The sequence below is a fragment of the Barbatula barbatula genome, assembly GCF_947034865.1.
Source record: "Barbatula barbatula genome assembly, chromosome: 14".
In the NCBI taxonomy this organism is placed as follows: Eukaryota; Metazoa; Chordata; class Actinopteri; order Cypriniformes; family Nemacheilidae; genus Barbatula; species Barbatula barbatula.
In genome coordinates this window covers 5,019,849-5,043,914 of record NC_136777.1, presented here as the reverse complement: position 1 = coordinate 5,043,914, position 24,066 = coordinate 5,019,849, and the positions used below count along the sequence as shown (strand labels likewise).

Below are 24,066 nucleotides of genomic sequence, written 5' to 3'. Positions count from 1 at the left end.
ACTAGATAATTTTATTTTAATGGTAAATAGCTAATTGTTTGGTAATGAAAACGAAAATCCCTCTTATTTCTGTCATGTTTCTCTTAGTGTAGTGGCAGGATCATGACAGAACCTCATGTTTAATGTGGAGAGAGGCAATTATTATGGTCTTACAGACACTCTCTCTGGTCTCGTCTTTGTTCCCATCCTCTCGGTACCCTCGTTATTGATTAATGCCCTACACCTGTTTCCCTCTTGATTTGCTCCCTTACTTAATGCCCTTGTGTCTTGTGTCTTCTGTCTTGTGCTGGTTCATTGTGATTTGGTTGGTGAGGTCATGTCTTGTCAGTTTAGTTATTTGTAGTTCATGTCAAAAGTTAATTTAAGTCTTGTTTAAGTGTAGTTAGTTTTAGTCCTGTCCTGTCATGTTATTGTATCCCTGTTTTGTTCTGTTACCCCCACGTGGGTCTATGTTTTATTTATTAAAATATGTTAACCCCTTACCCGCTGTCTGCACCTGGGTCCTCTCTCCGTGTCTCACCATAAGAGAATCATGACATTTTCAGCAAGTGTACTTTTGTAAGAAAAACAACAAGCAGGTCAGTTTCACCTAATCCATTTATTGATATCGAACTTTACAGATAACAACAATTCAGACACGTTAATAATATTAATAATACATTTCGTTTCTTATATCGGGATTAATTTATGAAAAAATACAATTAATTTACAATGGGTGAAATGTATCCTCCCTGCACCCAAACATTCGGATGTGTGTTGAGCATCATCTAGCTGCCCAACACACATCAAAAGTACAGCACCTGCCCCATATTTTAACCCCACCAGCGGAATGTTTTTAAATATCTGTTAATGCAAAAGTACATCCTCTACGTAAACTATTTTAGCCAAAAATAGCCAAAGCTATAAGCAGCTACTGTGTGCTGTCTTGCTTAAACTTCTCGTTCTTTTGGATTTACAGCTATACTGTTTCATATTGCAATATTTTCTCACATATTTATTGAAAGTAAGCAGCACCAGTTCTTTGTTTAGCATTTGCGTTTCGCTTTTGAGGCAGCAAATGAAAAATATAATACATTGTGAGCGACAACAGTTCATTCATTCTCATCTCTGCATAATACGTTATGCAAGGCTGAGGAAATGCCTGTGTGTGTCTTGTGTTCTGTTAAACAAACAGGGAGCTATTACCTCCCCATTGACACATTCAGCTCATGCTGGCGTTCTCTTTTGTTTTTGTGTTGTTCCTCCACTGTAGAATTCGGAGAGGATTCGAGTTCTTAAACTGAACAGTGTTTGGGTTAAGAGATAAGAGACTGATAAGGGCTGAAGACGGGATTTGTGTTGTAGGTTTGAACCGGGATTCAAGTTCGGAGACAAAAATGTACATACATGTAATTTGTACTATGAAGTTGTGGGGTATTGATATAGTTTCTGTCCCCACTTCCACCCGTTCAAGACACCATTAGAACACCTTGCACAATTCTATGTAACGTAAAAATGCATCCTTTAAGGTCTAGCACACCAGTAACTTATTTCTAAGCTTAACTTCACACAGATGCTTTTATAATGAAACAACAGAAAAAACATCTGTTAAAATCCTGTAAGCTGGGGGTTCACATCCATGAGCACCTTTTCCATAAAAACAACAACATCAATAAATAATAATAATAATATTTAGAAAAAGAGTACGAAAGAGAAAAAGATGACATTTTCCATATTCATTTCTCACATACATCAGGGTCAGAGTTAATTTATCAGGTCCAGTAACGTTTTACAATTCTGAGACCTGTTAATGACTGTCAGCAGCATTCTCCCACTAAGCACTCACAGGTGAATCTGTGTGCGTGTGTGTTCGTATATTATTGTGTATCGGCTCTGTGTCTCTTCAGCAAACTGACCCTGCAGGTTCAGACTCTCCAGGTGTATAAAAATCCGGAATAGGCAGCCCAGAATGAAGAGTTACCTATTAAAAGAAACACATGCACAATATTATTTTATATAAACAGTGTATTGGTAATCCAAAAACTGAGGGTTTATCGACCCACAATAATCTTATTTTAACACCAGAAAAAAAATAATAGGTACTGTATAAGTACTGATATACTAAAAGGACAGTTCACCCAAAAAAATAATTCAGCCATCATTTACTCACCCTTTGAGTTGTTCCAAAACGGTATACGTTAATTTTTCTGATTTACACAGAGAAAGATATTTGGAAGAACGCTTCTAACCAAACCATTGACTAACACAGTAGGAAAAATAACAATGGTAGTAAAAAGTGCCCCAGAACTGTGTGCTGTCCAACATTCTTCAAAATATCTTCTTTTGTGTTCAACAGAACAAAGGAATTTACACACATAAATTAACTTTTCCTTTCACTCTGTTAAACCTAGTCAGATAAAATGAGGACAATACAGCGAATTAAAGAAATGAAATAAACTGTTACCTGAACGTTGCGGTTGAGGCTTATGGCTGGGTAGTATGTGCCTTCAAGTGTGTTGAAGGCAACGGGTCCCTGCTGCTCATCATTGATCAAAAACAACAAAATCCCACGAGAGAAATCCAGCAGCACACCCACAGTCGCTCCTTTACTTATTCCTCCATCCGTACTGGGAGAGAAAGAAGAGAATGAATTGAGATAAAACATGATGTATATAATTATTTTAGTCACAATGTTAAAATGTCCAAATGTAAAAAATAATCGTACAGATCTTAGCCTGCTGCTTGTGACTATTATTACTGAGCAGCAGATGGCAGTAAGGTATCACTGACTTTGTCATCTTTTTTAAATGTGTCTTGTTTAAAGATCCTTTAACCAATTTCATAGCTTTTCTACATTAGAATTAGCCACTCAATGCTTCTTTCCAAAACTCTGCCTTCATACACATTTTAGACAACCAGAAGTCATAAAATGCAATGATTATCATTCACAAAGCATTTTGGATTAAAAAAGCGTGGGCCGTGTCCTGGCACATTTTAGCTGTTTGCACAACCTAGGGCTGTCGCAGAGTCAGGTGTGATATCTCAAGACACCTATATTAGTGATATCTGTCAGAAGGCATTTTATAGGCTCACAGTACAGCACAGCATAAGAATGCTCAGACGCAACCTGAACACGGGTAGTACACTGAGCGTGTAGAAGTACTTCAAAGACAAACAGATTGAAAGAAATAAAGCATATTGTTCCTCGTGGCTGTGTGGGTGAAGTTATATTGCTTGCTGATGGCGTAACTATGATGCGATTTATGAAACAGTAGCAAGTGTTCTGTATGCTGTGCTCAAGAGCAATGAAACCCCCATGCTGCTCTGTGCGCTTATAATAAAGTATACGTGGGTGTACATCTCCACTAGGAATGTTTTGAGGTACGATGATGATTCTTTTATAAGACTCAATTTTATTTTGAAATATGGAGTTTCTGAAGAGTTGCTGTGAGGACAACGTGACTGAAATCTTACCAAGGGCAACAGTGAACATTTGCTTTGGGCCATTTCTTTGCTTTTAATTTTTTCCTTTTTGTGATTTGATATAGAAAATGAAAATGTTTTAAGTGTCATGCTAAAATCTAAAAGAAATTTCAAAAGAAAAATAGTCAATCAGTATCAGATTTAGTATCAGTAAAATCGTGAATTTAACTATTTATCCTTTTATAAATGAAAATTGTAATACTGTTCATATAACCCATACTTTACAATAAAGTTAAGTAAAAGAATAAGAATAAATAAGACTAAAATAAAAATATTTTTTGTCATTTTTATGACAGTGATTAATTTAATGCTCCTAATCTCAAAATTAGATTATTTGATTTCAAAGATGGGGTAATCTTCCAAATATGAAAATTCTGTCAACAGAACAGTTCTACAATAATATCTGCTTTTTCATGGTTGAAATGGCATGCATAAAACAACACACTTGGAACAACAAGAGTTGCCTGTACCGGTTGGTGTGCGAGTTGTTATGCATGAACCAGGAGCGATTGTTGTCCACGTACATGGCCCATGCTTTATCATCCTTCCCCAGCATCACATCCTTTATGACATCAGACCGGGCGATTCCAAAAGCAGGGTCAGGATGGTTGTCGTAGCGATCAATGGTCATCTCCCAGTAGTGCACTCCACGGGAGAACCCTGTGTTGCCCATGATTACACGGTCGTCGTAACTGTTGCATGTCACCGTGAGGTTATCGTTGGACAAGATGATGTCAGGGTGGGCGGATACAGAGTCAAAGGTGAACCAAGCAACTGTAAAAAGATCACACACACAAATATATACATAGTCATGAGGATCAAGTTGAGCTTGCAATGATAGTTCACCCCAAATTTCTTTATTTACTCACCTTCATGTCATTGCAAACCTGTATGACTTTCTTTCTTCTGAAGAACACCAAAGAAGATATTTTAAATAATATAGGTAGCCAGACAACATTGGACCCCATTGACTTCCATTGTACGGACACAAAACCATTTAGTGATTTTTGAAAATATCTTTTTTTTGTTCCACAAGGGAAAGTAAGTAATACAGGTTTGGAAGGACATAAGAGGGAGTCAATAATGCTATCCTGGGGTAAAATATACTTTAAAATAATACAAGACAGGAAACTAAACTCTCCATTAGTTTAAAATAATAATGACTGATCAGGGATTCAAACATTAGTCCCAGCAGCCACAGTTTTACTACAATATGAAAATAGTCTCGCTGAAATTAAGAGATTGAAGATTGGACAGGAAAACCGAGGAGGTGGAGAAGACAGTGAAATAGAGAACAGAAAATACAGATGGATTGAAAAAAGAGAAAAAGAGAGTGACAGAATTGAGTACTGAAAGAGAGGAAGAAAGCAGTAGATCAGGGAAGCTGAATTTATTCAGTGCACACAAACGAACAACAGTAATACTTATTTTATTAGCATGAGAAAAGCAGATTTTTTACAAATATTTTCTGCGGTATTATTTTGCTCAAACTTCCCTCAGAACAAAAAGGGAAAACATTCAATAGTAAGGTCAGTGTATGTGGGTGTGTGTTTGTGTGTTTAACTTACTCTCTGATGTCTGCATGACCAGGGTTTTGCTGTACTGGCCGACTCCACTGGAGTTATAAGCTTTAACACGAGCCCTGTAATTGCTGTTAAAGTGCAGACCATCCACTGTGCAGATTGTCTCCGTGCCAACGTATACTTCCTATGGAAATGCACACTTCATTTAGTTCACTTCAAATTCAATTCAAGTGTAATTATGAAGCGCTTTTTACAATGTTGCGTTGTTTTAAAGCAGCTTTACATGAAAAAGAAAACATTTTGGAACACAAAAGGGAACCATCCTAATAAAGGCAAAGTTAATAAGCAGTTTCTCGGTGCCAACATGGCAACGGCAGCAAGGAACCAAAACTACAATAATGAATAAATGGAGGAAAAAAGCTTGGGAGAAACCAGACTCAGCTGGGAGGGCCAGTTCTCCTCTGACACATAACAGCTCCACTCAGTGACTTTTGAGTGAAGGCTACTAAGTACATCTCTAAGATTAACAACGAGAGAGTTGTACGTAGTGTTATATTGAATTTTCATTCGTTTAAAACTGTGTAGGTATGATTTTGAGTCTTATATTGTGTGAGGAAAACGCAATGATGAGATCGATCATACGTGCATATATCAGGTACACATATGCCAATAAGTGACTGTGGGTGTGTGGGTTTGAGTGTGCATATGACACAGGGACTTTTTTTTTATGTGTAACCGGTTCTACTTGCCCCGTGTCAAGCGGGTCAGTCCGGCATGGGACTCAGGGGCTTTAACAAGGAGGCTAAAGTCCAGGGCCTCTAGCATCTGTCGCTTGAGCACCTCTTGAGGTCGGGGAATGAGGTTTTACAAACTGCACAGCTCTTTCACTAGCTGGCCCCCTTTAGATATGCATGCATGTGGGATTGTGTGCCGTGGTCCTGTATAAATAGAATTCTGCAGTGTGAGAAATGAATCATCTTCGAGCAATAAGATTTATTTTGCACTTATGTACTGTTTTGGTGGACTTGAATTGATCTGATGTAGACAAATGTGGAACTGCATGTCTCCAACACTCACTCTGAATTGGCCTCCATTCCCATCATCCAGCTCTAAAATGTACCCATCCACAGCGATGGTGGAGAGGGGGGGCTGCTTCCACGACAACGTCGCACTGTTGGATTGAGTGCAGCACTCTTCTAGCTGAAGAATAGGAGCAGCAGGAACTACACAAACACAGACAAAACCACAAACAAACACAGGGTTATTTTGAGTCCAGTGTTCTAACTTACCGTGTCATTAAAAAAGACATGCAAAAATGAAACACTCAACCGCACACTTACCCTTCATCTGGACAAAGTCTAACTGATGTATGGTTTGAAGAAGAGGACTGCTGTCCAGCGTCAGGTCAAAGTCACTGCTCATGCGAGGGGTCAGAGAACCTTTCCCCCACTGATTCTCTGTCATATGGACCCTTCTTATCAGAGCATCTGAGATCTAAAGACGCACACACACAAACACACTGCGAGTCAGAATATATTACAATAAATTTTGTTGAATTAACTAAGTGTTGACATTATGTAAATGAATGACCTTATGTTAATTTATTAAAAGTCCCCTGAGGAGACATTTTGTGATCATAAAAGTTTGGAAGGCAAAGTGTCATTGAGCATAAGTGTTTTGATTTAAAAAAGCCTGTAACACAGTTAACAAAGCTGGTGAATGAACTACAGTATTAACATGTTCGACCAAATAATTTTCATGACATTTCTGACGAGAGGTCTATCTTTTTGCTTAATTTATCATTACTAGACATGGTTTCGATTTAAACAGATTAAAAATATACAAATATGTAAAAGTCAGCGGATGAGGTTCATGAGTATCTCTTTCATAAGGCTCGATGACCTGCAAGAAGCCGCTCGGGTCATTTTCCTTGATGACCTCCACACAGTATTCCATCAGTCCAGTGGTCTGTCTCAACTTCACCGTGCAGTGGGAAATCTGGTCACGAACCACCTAACACAGAATGGAGACAGGGAGAAAGAATGAGAATAAATCCACGATAACTCTGCTGAGGCTGGGTTGCTAGGCAACAACAAGACCAATTGTTAGCATCATCTCTGAGCAGGCAACACAACACCGACCTTTTCCCCCAAAAACACAACATTCCGTTTCACAATCACTTTATTTCTCTATACTCCAATGTATGAATGTGTTGGCCACAAGGATAGTCTAACCTCAAACACTGTGCAAACCAGCCAACGTATGTGTGTGTATATAATTTTTTTAAACCCACTGGCCACATCCATTAACATTAAGTATGTGAACACCTATGTGTGCACAAACACATTCGCATAATCACACATCATTCTTCTTAAACTGTAGATGAAGTCAGACAGAGCCTTTAAATGAACCAAACATAAAAAAATTTTTTACCAGATTACCAAACTATATCCAGACGGAACCAGACAAAACTAGACAGAACAGAAGCATCATAGCAGCTCTCAGTCTCATCTTAGCCACTGGACAACACTTTAACCACAACATCACTGTAACCATGGAAACAGGCCTGTAGCACCATGGAGACAAGAGGCAGGGAAAAGCCTCCATCAAATTTGAGCAAAAGCAACAATTCTCACACAAAACAACAAAAATATCACACTAGATTTTTCCGCGCACACACAACAAAGACTAGATAATAATATGAAAGTCAGAGAGTAAGAATTGTTCCCATTAATAAAGATTTTTTCACAAATTGATATAATACTTCTTAGACAGAGAGAGAGAGAGAGAGCTGAACTGAGCATATTCTGAGTAAGCATCAATAACTTCAGTGTCATTGTTTGTGAATGACATATTTCAACATTCCCATGTCATGTATTAGTCTGATGGTGTGTTGTGTTGTTTTTTTATTTTGTAACATGTCACATCCATGTTTTTTCTTTACTTTGTGTATAAAATTCCTTATGTTTTGAGTGTTGGCTACTTGGCTTATTAGTTGTTGTTCCAAAGCATGTGCTGTTTTGTGCTATTGTTCTTTGGTTCATGCTTTTGGATTACCTTTCATGTTTGGCTTTATAAAACATCTTTCATCTACAAACAGACCAACCTCTTCGTTTCATGTTCTGTACAGTACGTGACACTTGTGGTCAAGCTATTATTAAAATTTTGAAATACACAGAACAATCACCATAAAGTTCAAAAATCACAACACTGCCTGAAGTCACCATTTACTTTCATTACATAAAAAGTCAACTTTCAAACAGAAACCTCCTTTTGTGTTCCATGTAAGAACATCACATGAGTTTGGAAACTAACCGTCCCTTTAAGAACTAAAAAAGCACACAGATTTTATAGTAACTTGCCATGTTTCATACCATAAGCAGTGCAGCACTCTAAGTACAGATTGAGTCCCACTGCAGCAACCTGGAATTCAGCATCTTGTTCCAGGACATAATGACTCAAGGTTAAATAGCACAGATCTTTAACCATTAACATCCTCAACCCCACAAAAGAAAAACACTTATTTGGCAAAAGCTGCTGATTTTATGCCGCATTAAAAAGTGCAATTTAGATGCATAAATGTATTTTATGCAACTGTAAAACATTTAATAACCTCAAGACTTGACTACTGTAATGCACTACTTAGTTAGTTCAGAATGAGAGTTCTAACCAGGTCCAGAAAATATGATCACATAACCTCAATGTTATCAACCCTTCACTGGCTACCCATTAAGTATCGTATTGACTTTAAAGTTATTTTAATCACTTATAAAGCCTTAAACGGTTTAGCCCCTACCTACACAACAGAGCTTCTATCACACTACAACCCATCGCACTCTCTAAGATTTCAAAACACCAAGAATAACTAAAGGGGTGGACCAAAGGGGGTCAAGCTTTCTCATACGTAGCACATAAACTCTGGAATAGCCTTCCTGATACTTATCGTGGGTAAAACACACTCTCACAATTTAAATCTAGATTAAAGACACACGTTTTCAGCCAAGCATTCACTAAATGCAAAATATGCTAAATAAACCACCTGGAGACTGCTGACATTAGATATTATTTACTAGTATAATCTTGCTTGTTCTATAAACACCATGTACTGTGCTGTGTTTTACCTTTTTTGTGTTTTTCAGTTTTTATTATTTTCTCCTGTAAAGCTGCTTTGGAACAATGCACATTGTGAAAAGCGCTATATAAATAAAATTGAATTGAATCCCTCAAGTTTGAGCTGTTTGTCATAGTACTAAAATAAAAAATAAGTAGTGAGAATTTTAGTTGAACACATTTAAACACACACGTGTTTCACTCGATTCCCTCAAAGCCACTTAAAGATAAATAAAACAATCCCCTTACTAAAGAAAACATGCACATCATTTATTAATGTTAACACATAAAAACACCTTCAAGGTGGCAGTCATTAAAGCTTCAATTGAGCAATTTGCTTCACGGCTAATTATAAGAAACATTCCCATGTTGCCATTCTAAGCTTAATTCATTATGCGTCTGTGAGAATCAGTTAAGAAACTCAACAAAAAAACGTTCCTCAAACAACAACAAAAAAAATTGTGTGGTGTGGAGTCTGTTTGTGTATACTGTATGTTTTACTTACTGAGAGTTTGTGCTCATGTTCTTTGGTTACTCGGCTGAGCAGTTGGGCTTTCCTGCGGTTGAGAGCTTCAATCAGGGCGTCACATTGGGCAACCAGACATGCTTCAAATTCAACTCCATTCTCCTAAATCACAAATACACAGACACATTATAATACAGGTTTGACCACTGGCATTACTAGGAATGGGCTTCTGGGTCATCAGACCTGAATATAACGTCTTGTGACAAATACTATAGACATAATATTACACTTAAAATCTGCAGCAAATGTAATTTATTCTGTTACAAAAATGATTGTACAGCGTTAAATATAAAAATGAGTGTGTCATTGATGTACAGTACCTGTATATGTTGTACCATGTTTCTGAGTTGCACCAGGAACTCTTTGGCCTCTGTGGCTCGGTCTGACAGAACGTTTAATGCTTGAGAAAGTTGACCCTGGAAATATAAACAGAGATAAAGATGTTTAGAAATTGCTGTGCTGGATTTGCTGTACATGCACATCTGTAATAAGTCAAATTTGAAAAAGATAATGTTAAAAAAGCCTGAATGCAATGTTTAGCACTTTCTGCTAACTTTACCAAAAGTGAAAAATATTTTATGTGGTCTTGGTTTAAATGCTACCTGTTTATTATTTTTAGTGTATCTATCAATGCATCTGATGTTTTTAATAATCTTTTTATTAATACACTCAAGTCTTAATATTTCAAGACGCTAATCAGTTTGTACGTATTTAATCCTTTTGGTTTTCTTTAGTCTCTGCACTTTGAAAGCGCTACATTTCCAACCCCAAATTGCAATGCAAATTTTGGGCTATTGCAACAAGGAATTAGTAATGTGCGCAGATTGTATGAAATGTTATTCGAGAGAGGAAATGACATGATTTGTGGGAGGTAAGCCATATAAATCTGTCATTTCAAGAGTGGGTGAGAGATTAGGAAGAGGAGTGAATGTGCGTTTGTGTGTGCGTCAGGCGCAGTGGAAATTATGTTGCTTTAGAGTGGGAAAAATATCCCATTAGAAATGTCTCACATTGCTATGACAACCATCCATCAGGAGACCTTCACTTTCTTTTGTGATCTGTTCTCAAATGAAGGGAGAAAAATTAGAGAACAAGGAACGAAACACGGCGCTCCAAATTTTACTCTATGGCCTACATTATAGTGCTATAGACTACAGCGACGCTGTAAAGCACTACACACTCTAAACTATACACTCTTGAAAAATGCTGGGTTATTTTCAACCCAGAATTGGTTCATAAAAGGACAAGCTGCATTTTATGCTGGGTTGTTTTAATCCATTGCAGGGTCAAATATAATCTTGGTTAATTTATCCCAACCTTTGGGTTTGACTCTTTTTGACCTAACGCTGGGTAGACAACACAACATTACAGCACCACATACACTCTACATGTGAGATTCTCACACCTAGAGACTAGACTAGAGGACTACTGAACTGTGCTACATACTTAACACTCATTGTATTGCACACTAGAACACCACAGACTATGTATTGCGGCTATACAGTTTGCAACGGTATATCAGTAATTCAGATCACTAGGCCTACATACTAGAGCCCACCATGCTACAACCTTCCATACAATTTTTCCTACAGTAGTTCAATGGCATGATTAATGGAAACATGTTTTATGAGGTATATTAGAAGGAAGCTTGCAGATAAAAAGGAAGAGGAAAAAAAAGTAAAACAATGTTCTTCTTAAAGGAATAATTCATTCAACCTAATGTTGTTCAAAACACGCAGAAGATATCTTGAGAAGCGTATCTGTGGTTTTGTGTCCGTAAAAGGAACTCAAAGGGGCCAATGTTGTTTGGATTTGCAAGTCATGAATTTGGAGGTAAACTTTTCCTTTAAAATGGTACAAAAGAAGACTTTAGGCAGGTACATTCCGATAATGTTACTTACTTCAAGTGCTTCCTGTGCATGTGTTTGTGCATGTGACACTGGAAAAATTAAATGGGGATGGAAATAGAAGCATATGGTGTCCTCAGGCAAAAGCAAAACTACAATCTGTTCACTGAATGACAAGCATGCGTCTGCAGTGCGGAAAGAGGCTATTTCCCTCTGATATGAGGCCAGCTCGAAAGTTTTTAGTGTAACGGTTACAGATGGGACTGTGGTAGAGGACACTGATCCAAGATCTGCTCTCTGTGTGCATGTCCCAGGTGCTAAATGAGGGAAGCCGTATTTGGGTCTACTGTGATGCTGCTGTCCCAATTTCCAAGTGATATTGTGCAGCCATGAAACCACAAATATAGTAACTGTAACTGGACACACAGCGAATAATGTAATGTCCGCAACATAATAATGCAACTCAACTCACATGGAGTCTTATTAATTGAACAAAAAATAAAACACAACACACGTTTCTGGAAAATCACACACGGAGTAACATAACTGTGTATTATTCGGTAGACATGTGTGGTGTGTGACATGTTCAATGTGTGCAACATGCTTTGGTTTTATTTCTTTTTCTGTTGATGCTAGTGCTCTAGGTTGTTGAGAATAAATAAATCCCTTTTGCAAAGCCTATTGCTGAGGTTTAAATGATCAATTAATGTGTTCACAGTTTATTAACTCCCATGATACAGCAGAAAGAGATAGAGAGGAGGGGGACTCTTCATTCTTTGGCTCACTACATTCCTTTGCCTTTCACACACACACACAAAGATACTCTAAATCAGCTCTCTGTCTCAGGTTGCCAACAACAGGCCACATTCACGCAGTTTTGCGCCGTTCCCCGAGTAACAGACAGATTTAACGCAGACATGTTTATGGTGAGAGAACATCACCAAACCTGAACATATAATCTGCTCGCATATACTTCAAAATATTATAAATTATTTTCATCAAAATATATGTTTTGTCTTCTTAAGAATATAATTATCTCACTGCCTATTGAATAGAACCTGAAAAGTGTGCGTTTTTACTGTTTACTTATGTTCTTCATTTCGTCTGAATCATGTTTCGTGTGCTGCTTTTTAAACAGACTGGAGCTCTCCAGCAAATCGTATGACAGAACAGCGATGCTGAAAGCTAGAGACTAATTTAAAACCAAGACAAAATGTTGCTAAAGCAACCTTATCATTAATTTAGGCTGAATTACACATCTGACAGACGCTATTATACATTCAGACCATTAATGGTCTGTATTCTTAATCTGCATGTGTATGCCATGGAACCCTCAAACAATTTCCCCACCTTATGGAGCTTCCACATGGCCCCCAGCGCTTTGACCTCATGAGTAGAGTGCTTTCCATCCTCCAGACACTGGTAGCACACGGGGGTCTTACACTGTACGCAGTACATACTCAGATTCTCCAGCTCGTGCTCGGTGCAGGTGGAGATTTTCCGGGGGCTCGACCGTCGGCTGATTCTTCCCTGCGCCGGCGGAACAAGCCGATGCTTGGCTAGCGGACCCCGGGGCGGGTGGCACCGAAGACGGCACGGATCGCAGTAGAACACATCGCACTGCTCGCACATGACAGTCGCCTCGCGGGGGTTCTTCTCGCACAGCTGACATTTGAGCGCGGCGGCTTTGCTTTGCTGATACCGGTCCACCACCCCCTCCAGCACGCGGTTCTTGGGGAAGCCTCGGAGTCCCCGGTCGTCCAGCGTCAGGCTGCGGTGGCACTGCGGGCAGGTGAGGCAGGAGTTGCGCGGAACCGGAGGGAGGACACCGGTGTAGGGCAGGAGGACGCCGGTGTGGGGCAGGAGGTGGTGTTGCGCTTGGGGAGGCGGAGGCATGGAAGGAGGAAAAACGCGCACGCCGTTGGGGGACTTTTGGCACGGGGTGGTCGGTGCGCTCACGAACCCGCCGTAAGAGCCGTAGCCGCTGTCCGTCTCGCTGTACAAACTCATCTTGTCCAGGTCTAAGTAATCATAATCGGAAACCCCGGAGCCAGACGCGCGGCTGCTCTGTGGGGACTCGGCATCGGGTGTTTGCACCAAGATGTTCCGAGCGCAGGCCAGGCAGATATTATGCGAGCAGGGTAGGATGATGGGCTCGCGGAAAAACGACCCGCACACCGGGCATTTTAACTCCTCTTCCATTTCATCCATGTTGTTTATTAGTGTGGCTGTGGAGACAGACTCCTTGTGACCGAAATTCGTATATTCCCACGGATGCGGATGCGCCTTCTTCCCGTTCCCGTTCCTATGCATGCAAGACGTCAGTGAAGGAGGCGGTTTAAATTCAGGGGGCGTAGGCTCGTGAGCAGCCAAAGCTACTGCACAAAATCACTGTCAGTTCACGTGATGAGCTCTTTCAATCCAATCAGATGCTCGGCTGTCAAGAAACGGTGGCGTTTCGGTTTGATAAATGAGACGCAGCCAATGTTTGTTTTAGTGCACCTGCTGTAGCAGAGCACCTGTCCATTTCTGCATCCATCACCTTTTTAGGTGTGTGCGCGTGTTGTACAGGCCAGTTCTAAGCCAAGATAAAGTGTTGTCCGTGGAAAATGTGAGAGCTAAATCTGAAGTCTTCTCTTAATTGCTGGAGGATGATAATTGCCTTGAGCGGTATTTCCATGGTAACCATGAGAGGGAGAGAGCAGAGATGAGAAATATTACAAAAGAGGAGTCAATCTGTCCAACACTTTATGTGATACATTTTAGATATAAAATGGTTTATGAGCAAAGAGCCATTGGGATCTGTCTGTGCAGAATTCAAATATTAAATGAGCTTTAAATCAGCTGTAAGAAATGCAATGATCTTACAAAATGATATTCAAATATGTTTTCTCTACCGTACTCGCAAACAAGAACACCATATGTGTGTTTTAAAATAAAACACAAGACCAATAAACTATATGACCAGCAAAAGTTGTCAGGTTAATGACAACATGTACAAAAATTGCTGCTTAAAACGGTCCTGTAAACATCTTATTGTTATTTCAGTCATTTCAATTTACTATTTTAGATTAAATTGCCATAATTTATTGATCACATCATTTTAACAGCGTCCAACCCATGCAGCTGCTATTGAATTGACCAAAGTATTGTCCTCTGTGATGCGTATTAAACACGTGTAGGCGATTGAAACGTGAGTGAAGTTAAAGAGTTCAGGAGAGTGTGGGTGGGTGTATTCAGGTTGTTGTGAAGGTGAGTAGGTGTGTGCGTGTGTGTGTGTGTGTGGGAAGGGCTGTGGATTGAGAGCCATGTGAATTTTTGTCTCTCGTGAATATCTGTGTGAGTGAGATTTGGTGGGGGACAAATTAATTGCTTAATCACTTTTTATTATTATGACAGTAACTGGGTCACAGAGCAGGCTTTAAACTGGGGCCTGTAGTTATTGAGAGACTCTGAGTTTAGAGATTCAGACATGTTTGCATGGAGATCTTCAAAAAGATTATTTGGACTTCTAAACAAATATAAAATGATTAACATGACTAGTGGTTATATATTTCCACCAATTCAGAAGAACAACAGGGCCTGTAAAATGTCTCTTCTATCACCATTTCACTCATTTGAATTGAATGTCACTTTACTGCATTAGAGTGAAATGAAAACTTTCCCAAATCATGTGCGACAAATGTTTTTATCTATCATTTAGCTACACTGAATATGTTTAAACCCACTAATGTATAGGATGATCAATTGTAGTCCTACATAATAAAACCGACAATCAAGAAACTTACACTGATTGATGAACACATATAGTAATGCCATGTTAATGCTCTCTTTATTCTCACAACATTTCTGCATAATTTAAAATCCAAATGGTTCAAAACAAACAAGGGACTTGTGGTTTTACAAACATTAAAATGAGCAACTCCGGTAAACTCAAACTACTCCAAGTATAGCAGCAGGAACAGCGATTGCACTCTCAGCTCTACTGTACATTTCCAGCAACTCTTGATCTGTTCTTTGGCACTTCAGTCTGTCCATCTGGAGCTGGGGAAGCGGGTGAATGAAGTGATCCTAAATCTTCTGAAAGATTTCGGAGACTTAAAATCTCCATGCAGAAGGAGTTGAACTCCAAGAAATTGGACCATAAATTGGCTTGGACTGTGTACCTAGATTACTCATTCCACGTCCTGAAGCTCTAGAGATTCGGGTTCTGAGTCAGTGAAGAATCTATCGGCTGTGTGTGGATTTAGTGTTCATTTTTATGTGCGCAAGCTGTCCATACCCACTGTGATGCGATCTAATGAAGTAAAAATTGATATCTCTTAATGGTCTTTATATGAGAATGCATGCTCATTTGCATATGTTTGTGACAGCAGTAGTTATTATTCACAACATAGGATGAATAAGGTATGAAAATGAACATTTTCTCTCAGCTCTTTCTATGATGCTGAGAGTAGGCAGTGTCTTACATAACAGGTAGAAGTGTGTTTCAAAGAGAGGACGAGAAGGGGGAAACGAGAGATACAGGGAAAAGCCAATTCTTCTATCCACCTACTCCTATTGAAACAGTCTCCGGCATTTCTCTCCTCCCACGAGCATCCTGTGATGTGCGAATGTGTGTGCGTATGGACGTCAGTGAGAACAGTTTCTGCGTAGCGTTCTGTAAATGGTTATAACCAGATGGAATGTTGAAATTGAGAATCAGACACAATGATATTATCCTAATTACATGTGGACGTTTTACTGGTTCGAGATGTATTGTTTTCCCTCTTTCAGTTCTATTTTTATTTAAACATGAATTTCTGTGTTTAGGAGAGACTTTTTTCCAAAGTGGCTTACAGAGCATTCAATTTATATATTTTTTATTCACAGCATGTGTGGATTAAATCTTTATGTTGCTAACACAATGCTATACCAATTCAGAACACCTTTTATAAAGTTGGAAACCTTTATTGCATTTTCATTATTTATTTTGCTAAATTTAAAAGCCTTTATCTTGTCCTAGATCCAGTTTTTATATCGTCCTCTATGTAAATCCTAAATGAATCCGAAAATTTTTAATTTTCAATAGTTTATATAGAATATATCAGTCACAAAATCCATCCTGCTGTGTTATCCAAACAAACATTTGCCTGACTTGTTTATATTCTAACCCCTTCAATTCAGACAAATATATCAAATTCGCAGAAACTTTGCATGTTAACATTTTCACTGCGACAGCAATTATCACATCACTGCTGTCTTTAACACCCATTAAGTGTCAGCAGAGAATGACTAATAACAACATCCTCTGAAAGTGATTGTGACTGTGATCGTTTGTTTCTCTCACGGCACCTTTTAAAGCAATTCTCAATCTACACGCACAAACTCTTTACATAACAGTTAAACAATCTATCGGTTTGGGTTGTAACAGAAGAGCACTATGATAGAAAAAAGTATGTGGTTCAAACTTATAAAAAAACAGAATTTATATGATAGAAAGATAAAATGTTGCTCAATAAAGCATCTATGAAGGCCTATTGTATCGCTCTCGAAAACAAGACTATTTGCTCTCTGTCATTTTTCAAATGTAACTATGTGTATTTGAAATGTGTCTTTCTTGTGACACAATGTGACATCAGAGAGAATAGATACTCCTGTTGTTTTATTGTAAATATGCTTTTTTGGGGGAAATTACTTTTCCAGCAACAGTGTGCACAATGATCTGTATACCTCAAGGGCCTCATAATATAGCCAAGCTCAATGACAAAACAGTCAAAGTTTTCTTCAAGATAGAGTTTATAGCGCCATCTTGTGTTTTCAGTTTGTCTTTATACACGGGAAAACAAATAGAATTTTCAGGCACTTTCAAAATTGACTAACACAATTAAGTCATAGCGGTTTCATAAAATTGGAAGTGGATATTATATAAAATAATTGTATATAACATTTTTTTAAATATGATTACGGAAGTGTTTTTACGTATTTTATTTTACGTAAATACACACACAAAACACTTACAATAATCTATAAATCAATCGGACACGGGCGAAATAACGTTTTTAAACCGTACTGTGCGATAAAAAAACCTAAAACGTTATTGGTGCGATACCGCCAGTCACAGTCACGTGTTTGAGAGTGGAGGCGGAAGCGGAAGGGAGGCACTGGCTGCTGAAACATGGCGTGCGCATACACACACAGAGGCAGAAAGATGACAGCCAGTGCGTGTGTGTGTTTTGCGCTTATAGTCGCACACGTGCTTCTCCAGCCCGCGACGGCCAAATCGGCCGATTTAAGAGTGATCACAGATGGAAACTGGGAGGAAATCCTTACGGGCGAATGGATGATTGAGTTGTGAGTTATGCTTTTAAGTTCTGCAAAAGTATGTGTGTTGGTTTATGTGTGCATGAAAACGTCATAAACTTGAATAAGTATATAACCATATTGTATTAAATGAATGAGTATTGCTATGCAAATGTTACGAGGGTCGGTAAGCGGAAGTTCTGTGGTCTTGAAGTCAATGTACTGCTATAAATATTTCAGATGAAATATCCGGACGCTTGCTATCTAACGGTAACAGCTTGTCAACAACAAGAGGACTGTGGTTAAATAGATCCGATATAAGCCTCAGTGTTTGTGGATCTCTTTTGGATTGGATTTTACCGGTGCGTTATTGGATTAAGGGGTTTGTTTATCTCGTGCAGTTTTGCTCCATGGTGCCCCGCCTGCCAGCAGCTGCAGCCCGTGTGGAATGAGTTTGCAGAATGGGGTGAAGATATGGGAGTGAACATAGCCAAAGTTGACGTCACAGAGCAACCAGGTATGTGGTTATTTGCCTGCATTCCCTTCTAGATCTTTTTCAGCTCACTTGATTGGTTGTCCTTCTGAGTCCTGTGTTTGGGTGGTTCTCTGTGCTGCAGGTTTGAGCGGGAGGTTCATCATCACAGCTCTTCCAACTATTTATCAGTGAGTTTCAGTCTATTCGCAGATCTTGCATTTATTCTCTAGACTGGATGTTGTCTTGTGTGCATGCAATTTAAGCGTCAGTCTTAAACTTGCAACTATATGACTCATCTACGGTAAATAGAGAGATGGGGCAAAAAAGCATTTCCTGTTCTTTTTAACTGCATTTGATGCGGTTTAGTTTCACGTACAGTTTATGGGGGTCCTGTGTGTGTGCATGTGCTTTTCAGCTGTAAAGATGGCGTGTTTCGGCGATATCAAGGAGCCCGATCTAAAGAGGACTTCCTGAGCTTCCTTGATGATAAGAAATGGCAGAGTATAGAGCCGATCTCCTCCTGGTTTGGTCCCTCATCCTTCATGTAAGTTCTGTGTGTAAACGCTTCTATTGGTTTTAAACCGTAGATTAGAATAATTTCGGGTGAATGTTTCGGATCAAGTTTTGTGTGACATCAGAGTGGTCTAACACCAGAAACGGGGGATAAGATTAGGTTTTGCATACAATTGCATACTCTCATTTACTCAGACTGTTACACATTTAATAAACCTTTTGGGATTTAATATTTTTCTTTGCAGGATGAATGCAATGTCAGCCCTTTTCAGGTTATCCATGTTTATCAGGGTGAGTGTTGCTTTCTGTTTTGCTTCACACCTGCTGTTTAATTTTATTTCAACAATGTGATTTTGCAGAAGCTGCGTATATAAATTTTCTATGAAGCAAAAATATTACTATTGTGTTTCAGCATTGCCATAATTACTTAACGGACCAACTAGGGGTCCCAGTTTGGGGTTCATATGGAATATTTGCTCTGGCAACACTTTTCTCAGGGTTGGCCCTTGGATTGGTGAGTATGAGCTGCCTAGTTAGACAGAAATGTACAGCTTCATGGGTACACTTACAAGGAAAGTAATTTGGGTAGCTTTGCATATATCTTGCTTGAGAAAGTAATTCTTGAATGGATTGTGACAAGCTTAGTGAAAAAACCCAAGAAGGCAATTTAGTAGAGGAACGTCCCTTTTAAATGTACATAATTTCCGTTTTTTTATTAAAAATAGCTAATTCCAGTGCACTGTTTGCCCCAGTTTTTGTATTTGTAGAGCAGAGGCATAATCTTGGACCAATCTCATTTTTGTATTGTCTCAGGTGCTGGTTTTTGTAGCAGATTTTGTGTTCCCGTCACGGCGGTTTTCACCAGATTATCACCACAGTAAGTGTGAACCTACCTGTGTATTTACAGTACCATGTATTAAACCGGAATTCGACTATAAAACACCAAGAAAATAACGTGTAATTGTGTTTGTGCAGGGAAACAACCTACTGGGCAGGCCCGTCTGCAGCAGTCAGAAGACGAGCAGGAAGCAGATGGAGAGGAAGAGGATGATGAAGATGAATATGGAGATAAGGCTGAAGAGTGGAGGCGAAGGGACGGAGCTGATGCTCTTAGGAGAAGAGGAGTCACAGAGGAGGACACCTAGAAGACTTGGGGTGGAACTGCTTCTATTGCTGTGCACAGAACAATCACACAAACCACGTCGCTATGGCAATGCCTACATGTGCTGCCATGGCATTGCTTTTTGAGCTTCATGAATAGCTCCCTCTCAAACATTCAGTCACTTACGACTGAAAAACTGACGTGGTTAGCTTTTTTCTTACTTCTGGCGTTGGTTTGTGTGTGTTTTCCCATCTCACATGTCTAGTTTTTATGATTACACTCCTTTCTATGCAGTATCTCCGGAATGTGTCTGTTAAAAAATAATGGGATCTCTAAGGAATTTCTCAAATAACAGTTGTAATATTACCCTTACGTCTACGGAGCAAATAACAAAGATCAAACAACAACATCACTGTGACTTTGCAGTTCAGTTGCAAATGTATTTGGCAAATGTATTGATTTGTGAATATTTTATTAGTTCAGCTTTTTGAATGCTTGTTATATAAAGCTGGAATTGTCTTTTCTATTTACTATTGTTTTAACAGTTTCTTCCTCTGAGTTTGACTTCATACTGTTTGATTTTGGTTTTCATTGAAGCAGTTTTGAAAAAGTCAGAAGTAATACCTGTTTCATACCGTATATGTGCGTGTAGATTATCTCTTAGTTTTACACTTGAGAAAGTGTGCTGAGCGGGAGTTCCATTCATTTTAACTTCCACATTCATTTCAAATTAATTTAGCAACTGATACATAAAACACAGGCATATGTGAAAGATTTTGAGTGTATTGGTTACATTTAATGTATTTTTGAAAGATGTCTTCCATCATTTTCTCATGAGTTTTACTTGCAGTCATTTCTAAATCATCATGTTTTTCGCTTGCTTTAGATTTTTGACACTTGACTAACCTAGACCAATCCTCTAGAATTCAATATGTTTTGTTCAGTTGTTTACAGCAACAGATGCTGATGTGGGAATGTCTGCACCTACAACTCTTTTGCTTAAAGTGTGTGTGGGATGTTTCTGGATTTGCAATGGTGTGAATCGGGACTGTTAATAAACAGTTTAAAGCTGCTATACTGTGTTGCAATGCTGTGTGATTTCACAGGCCTTTGATCATAGATTTAAATAGAATAGTTCTTTGTCATTGTACAGCTGAAAAACAAAATTGTATCTCTCTGTACACAAAGTAACACTGTACATAAGTACACATGTTTACTAAATACAACAGTGGGTAGAGAACTGTAGCCACAGAAGATACACATCTCTGTATAATACGTGGTAGGTAAATGGACAGTCACGAGTATCTATACCGTCACAGATATAGATAAGAGTAACAATCAGTAATGGATGTTGTGATATGAAAGGTGTCGTGGAATAGATAAAAGTGGATAAATAAGTAAAGGCATAGAACTATGAAGAGCGTGCAGTAGTGGGGGAATGTTGGTTTAAAGTTAAGATTGATAGAAAAGTTGGTAAAGAGAAAAGTGATGTTATAAAGAAAATAGTTTCAGATAATTTGATTTGAAAAATTATTTATTACATGCTGAATGGTTTAATATTAATATATATTCAGACTATAAGCGTGACTTAGTGTCCATACTTTTTAAGGGTCTCTGGATGTTCTTGTGTGAAAGCTTAGTAATAATTAGTGTATTTATGTTGAACATCACCTGAGCTAAATTTTGTGTAAGTAAGGAATAGATTCTGTAGAGGGCAGTATTTTAAAAGTTATTGCAACTCCACACTTCATGGCTCTTCTGTTGGTTTAATTTCACAATTCTGTGAGTCTTAAAAGAGTTAAAAATCCTCAAAATAGGTATGATCTCTACGAAGAGTATGTTGTGTTGACATTATCCTAAATCTGGCTGTTTTTACAGAATGGATGTGGAAGCTAAGCCACACAACTAATGGTCTGGCCTCGTGTGAATTGCTGCAAAGCGTCTAAGGAGGGTTCAGGGATTGTCTAAACACAGTGTGTTTATCAGGGCTGGGTGGCGCATGCTTACTGATCCAGAACTAACATCTGGAAAGTGATTTTGTATGAAACACATACACACTGACTATTCCAGAGGACACAGCTGCTACTTGCTGGAAACTTCACACGCGTTGATGATTTTTTTTACATGCTATGTACTTGCATCTGAGATTCAAGTTCAAACCCACCAAATGTGTCTAGGTGATTCTGTACCATCTGTACAAATCTTTCATGTTTATTGAAGTTTTGGTGGTTAAGTAGGATAATTATTTACTTTTTATTCCATAAAGCTACCTTATAACTCTCCTCAAATACTTATCAGTGTGTTACAAACCACACTATAAATATGCTCCATATTTTATAGGCTACTGTTAGTCAGTTTGTGTCATTTGGGCTTTACAATGTTGATGAAATTCAAGAGAAGTACGCAATTATCAGATGCATGTACACACATTGCTGGAGGGTATATTTGCCATTAACTTCTTTTTATAGTTGCATAACCATTGACATTGTCTGATATTGAAGCACACACACAGACACAAAAGAAGAGCTCTCTCTGCCCGATATCACTCCCAGCTGTACTCAGGGATGTGCTAACCTCATTCATGCTCCATTTTGACAATGCTGCTCCAGACTTGTTTGTATTCATCTTAAAAACATTGGGACAGCCTTGAAATTCCAGTAGACAACCATCACTCATGGGTAAGGTTAACATGTTATCTTTAACACCATTTAAATGGCATTTATTCAGACAGCTTTGTGTGTCTGTATATTTGTCTTATTTAAATGTGCAACACATCTGATTCATGTGACTGAAACCAAACACTTTCCCCTACCAGTTCACGGTCTGTGGCGGCTTAGATTATGTTCCTACATCTACAAAACAAAAAGTGTTCACAGACAAAGTTGACAAAACATACCACTGACTTTGATAAAAGGGTGCACAGTGCACGTCATACTTGTAATCTCCCTTACTCAAGTCGTCCATTTTAAGTTTTAAGAAATTAAAATGGTGCATAAAGATCACCACAAAGTTTATGTGTGAATATTGATCTAAATGCTTTTGTGTTTTCATTAAAGCCACAATGAGCAGTTTTGGTGCATGTGGTTGATAAGCGCAATTGTCTTATATGTGTGTCGTAAATACTGTCGCAAAGTTGCCCCGTTGTCAGCGAGACATGTGAATTTGTTTGCTGATGTAACCAGTGCACCATCATTTTGAAACTATGTCCACCGATCAAGTAAAGTAGCCTGTGTTACCATAAAAAAGTAAAGTAACAGAGTCTTTGTAAAACTTGACGTATGCCGTGACGCAGGTGAGTGGCGGTGCTTGTGAACCTACCCGCTTACCAAAGTTACAAGTGTGATTTCAGCCGATAGGGGGCTGCTTAGTTAGCAGCGGCAGTCAAATTGTTGTCCATTTATGAGTTGTCCTACCACTAAAATAATTTTAGAGAGATTATTTTAAGGTCGAAAAATGGCTCGTTGTTGCTTTAAATGATTGTACATATTACATGTAAACTCATACATACATAATACAAAGGTATTGTTATAACGATTTTCTATTATGTAAAAAGTGCTTTGTCAGTCTAAGAAATGGTGTGTGAAACCTTTCTTAAGCAGGTTTAATTCAACAGGTTTAACCAAAGTGCAGAAAAACTAAGATGCTAATAAAAGACATCGGGTGAACTTGAGGACTTAAGGGATCATGTGTGTTGTTTACAAGGATGGTTCTCGTCTTGAGCAGACTGTCATTAGAGGTAATTACTGTAATTGTCAGTACGCACCACTGCTGTGCAGAGGAACAGGGCGGTGCAAAGGCCCTAAAATTGTGAAGGGAGCATTGAATTAAGATCTTTCAGTGGACGTGTTTCGTCTGCTGCTTATCATCCAGGTCTAAAGTTCAACATCGCTCATGTCTATGATAAAAACCTTCCAAAAGCAATTGTTCAAGACCGGGTCTTTGTGTGTGAAACATACACTGTAAAACAAATACCGTAGAAAAACTGATAAAGTACTGGCAGAAAATGACCAGTACATTTTCCTTTATTTTACGGACAATTAAGTTAATGCTAAAATGTAATTTATGCAGTGCTAAATCTAAAATACAGGTAAAAAACTATTAAAAAACGTATTAATACAGTATATTGTGCCCTATTTTTATAGATTTCTTTAGAGTGTAGCTGTGGCTTTGTGTTTTGGAGGAGACAGAGGACATGATTTAAGCAGCAGGTGTGGAAGTCACAGTGT

The 24,066-nt window shown here is 38.6% G+C and overlaps 2 protein-coding genes across 2 annotated transcripts; one reads left to right on the top strand and one right to left on the bottom strand.

Moving 5' to 3' along the window:
* Positions 1-580: 580 nt before the first annotated feature.
* trim9 (tripartite motif containing 9) lies at positions 581-13,793 on the bottom strand. Its single transcript, XM_079472581.1, has 10 exons — positions 12,819-13,793; positions 9,942-10,037; positions 9,601-9,723; positions 6,888-6,998; positions 6,326-6,479; positions 6,063-6,208; positions 5,031-5,169; positions 3,933-4,236; positions 2,444-2,606; positions 581-1,960 (listed from the first exon to the last, which is right to left on the bottom strand). Exons 1-10 carry the CDS (start codon positions 13,779-13,781, stop codon positions 1,883-1,885), a joined length of 2,277 nt encoding a protein of 758 aa, XP_079328707.1. The 5' UTR covers positions 13,782-13,793; the 3' UTR covers positions 581-1,882.
* A 3,761-nt stretch (positions 13,794-17,554) lies between these two features.
* tmx1 (thioredoxin-related transmembrane protein 1) lies at positions 17,555-20,913 on the top strand. Its single transcript, XM_079473186.1, has 8 exons — positions 17,555-17,801; positions 18,152-18,267; positions 18,368-18,413; positions 18,641-18,769; positions 18,984-19,029; positions 19,151-19,252; positions 19,552-19,615; positions 19,714-20,913. The coding sequence occupies exons 1-8, from the start codon at positions 17,626-17,628 to the stop codon at positions 19,881-19,883; spliced, it is 849 nt and encodes a 282-aa protein (XP_079329312.1). The 5' UTR covers positions 17,555-17,625; the 3' UTR covers positions 19,884-20,913.
* Positions 20,914-24,066: the final 3,153 nt, after the last annotated feature.

Excerpts from the sequence above, each read along its gene's own strand:
- trim9 (XM_079472581.1), bottom strand. The coding sequence starts at position 13,781 with ATGCATAGGAACGGGAACGGGAAGAAGGCGCATCCGCATCCGTGGGAA. Across the intron at positions 10,038-12,818 it reads CCATGTGGAAGCTCCATAAG|GGTCAACTTTCTCAAGCATT; the intron begins GTGGGGAAATTG and ends TTATATTTCCAG. Across the intron at positions 4,237-5,030 it reads GGTCATGCAGACATCAGAGA|TTGCTTGGTTCACCTTTGAC; the intron begins GTAAGTTAAACA and ends ATCTTTTTACAG.
- tmx1 (XM_079473186.1), top strand. The coding sequence starts at position 17,626 with ATGGCGTGCGCATACACACACAGAGGCAGAAAGATGACAGCCAGTGCG. Across the intron at positions 18,414-18,640 it reads GCTCTTCCAACTATTTATCA|CTGTAAAGATGGCGTGTTTC; the intron begins GTGAGTTTCAGT and ends TGTGCTTTTCAG. Across the intron at positions 19,616-19,713 it reads TTCACCAGATTATCACCACA|GGAAACAACCTACTGGGCAG; the intron begins GTAAGTGTGAAC and ends GTGTTTGTGCAG.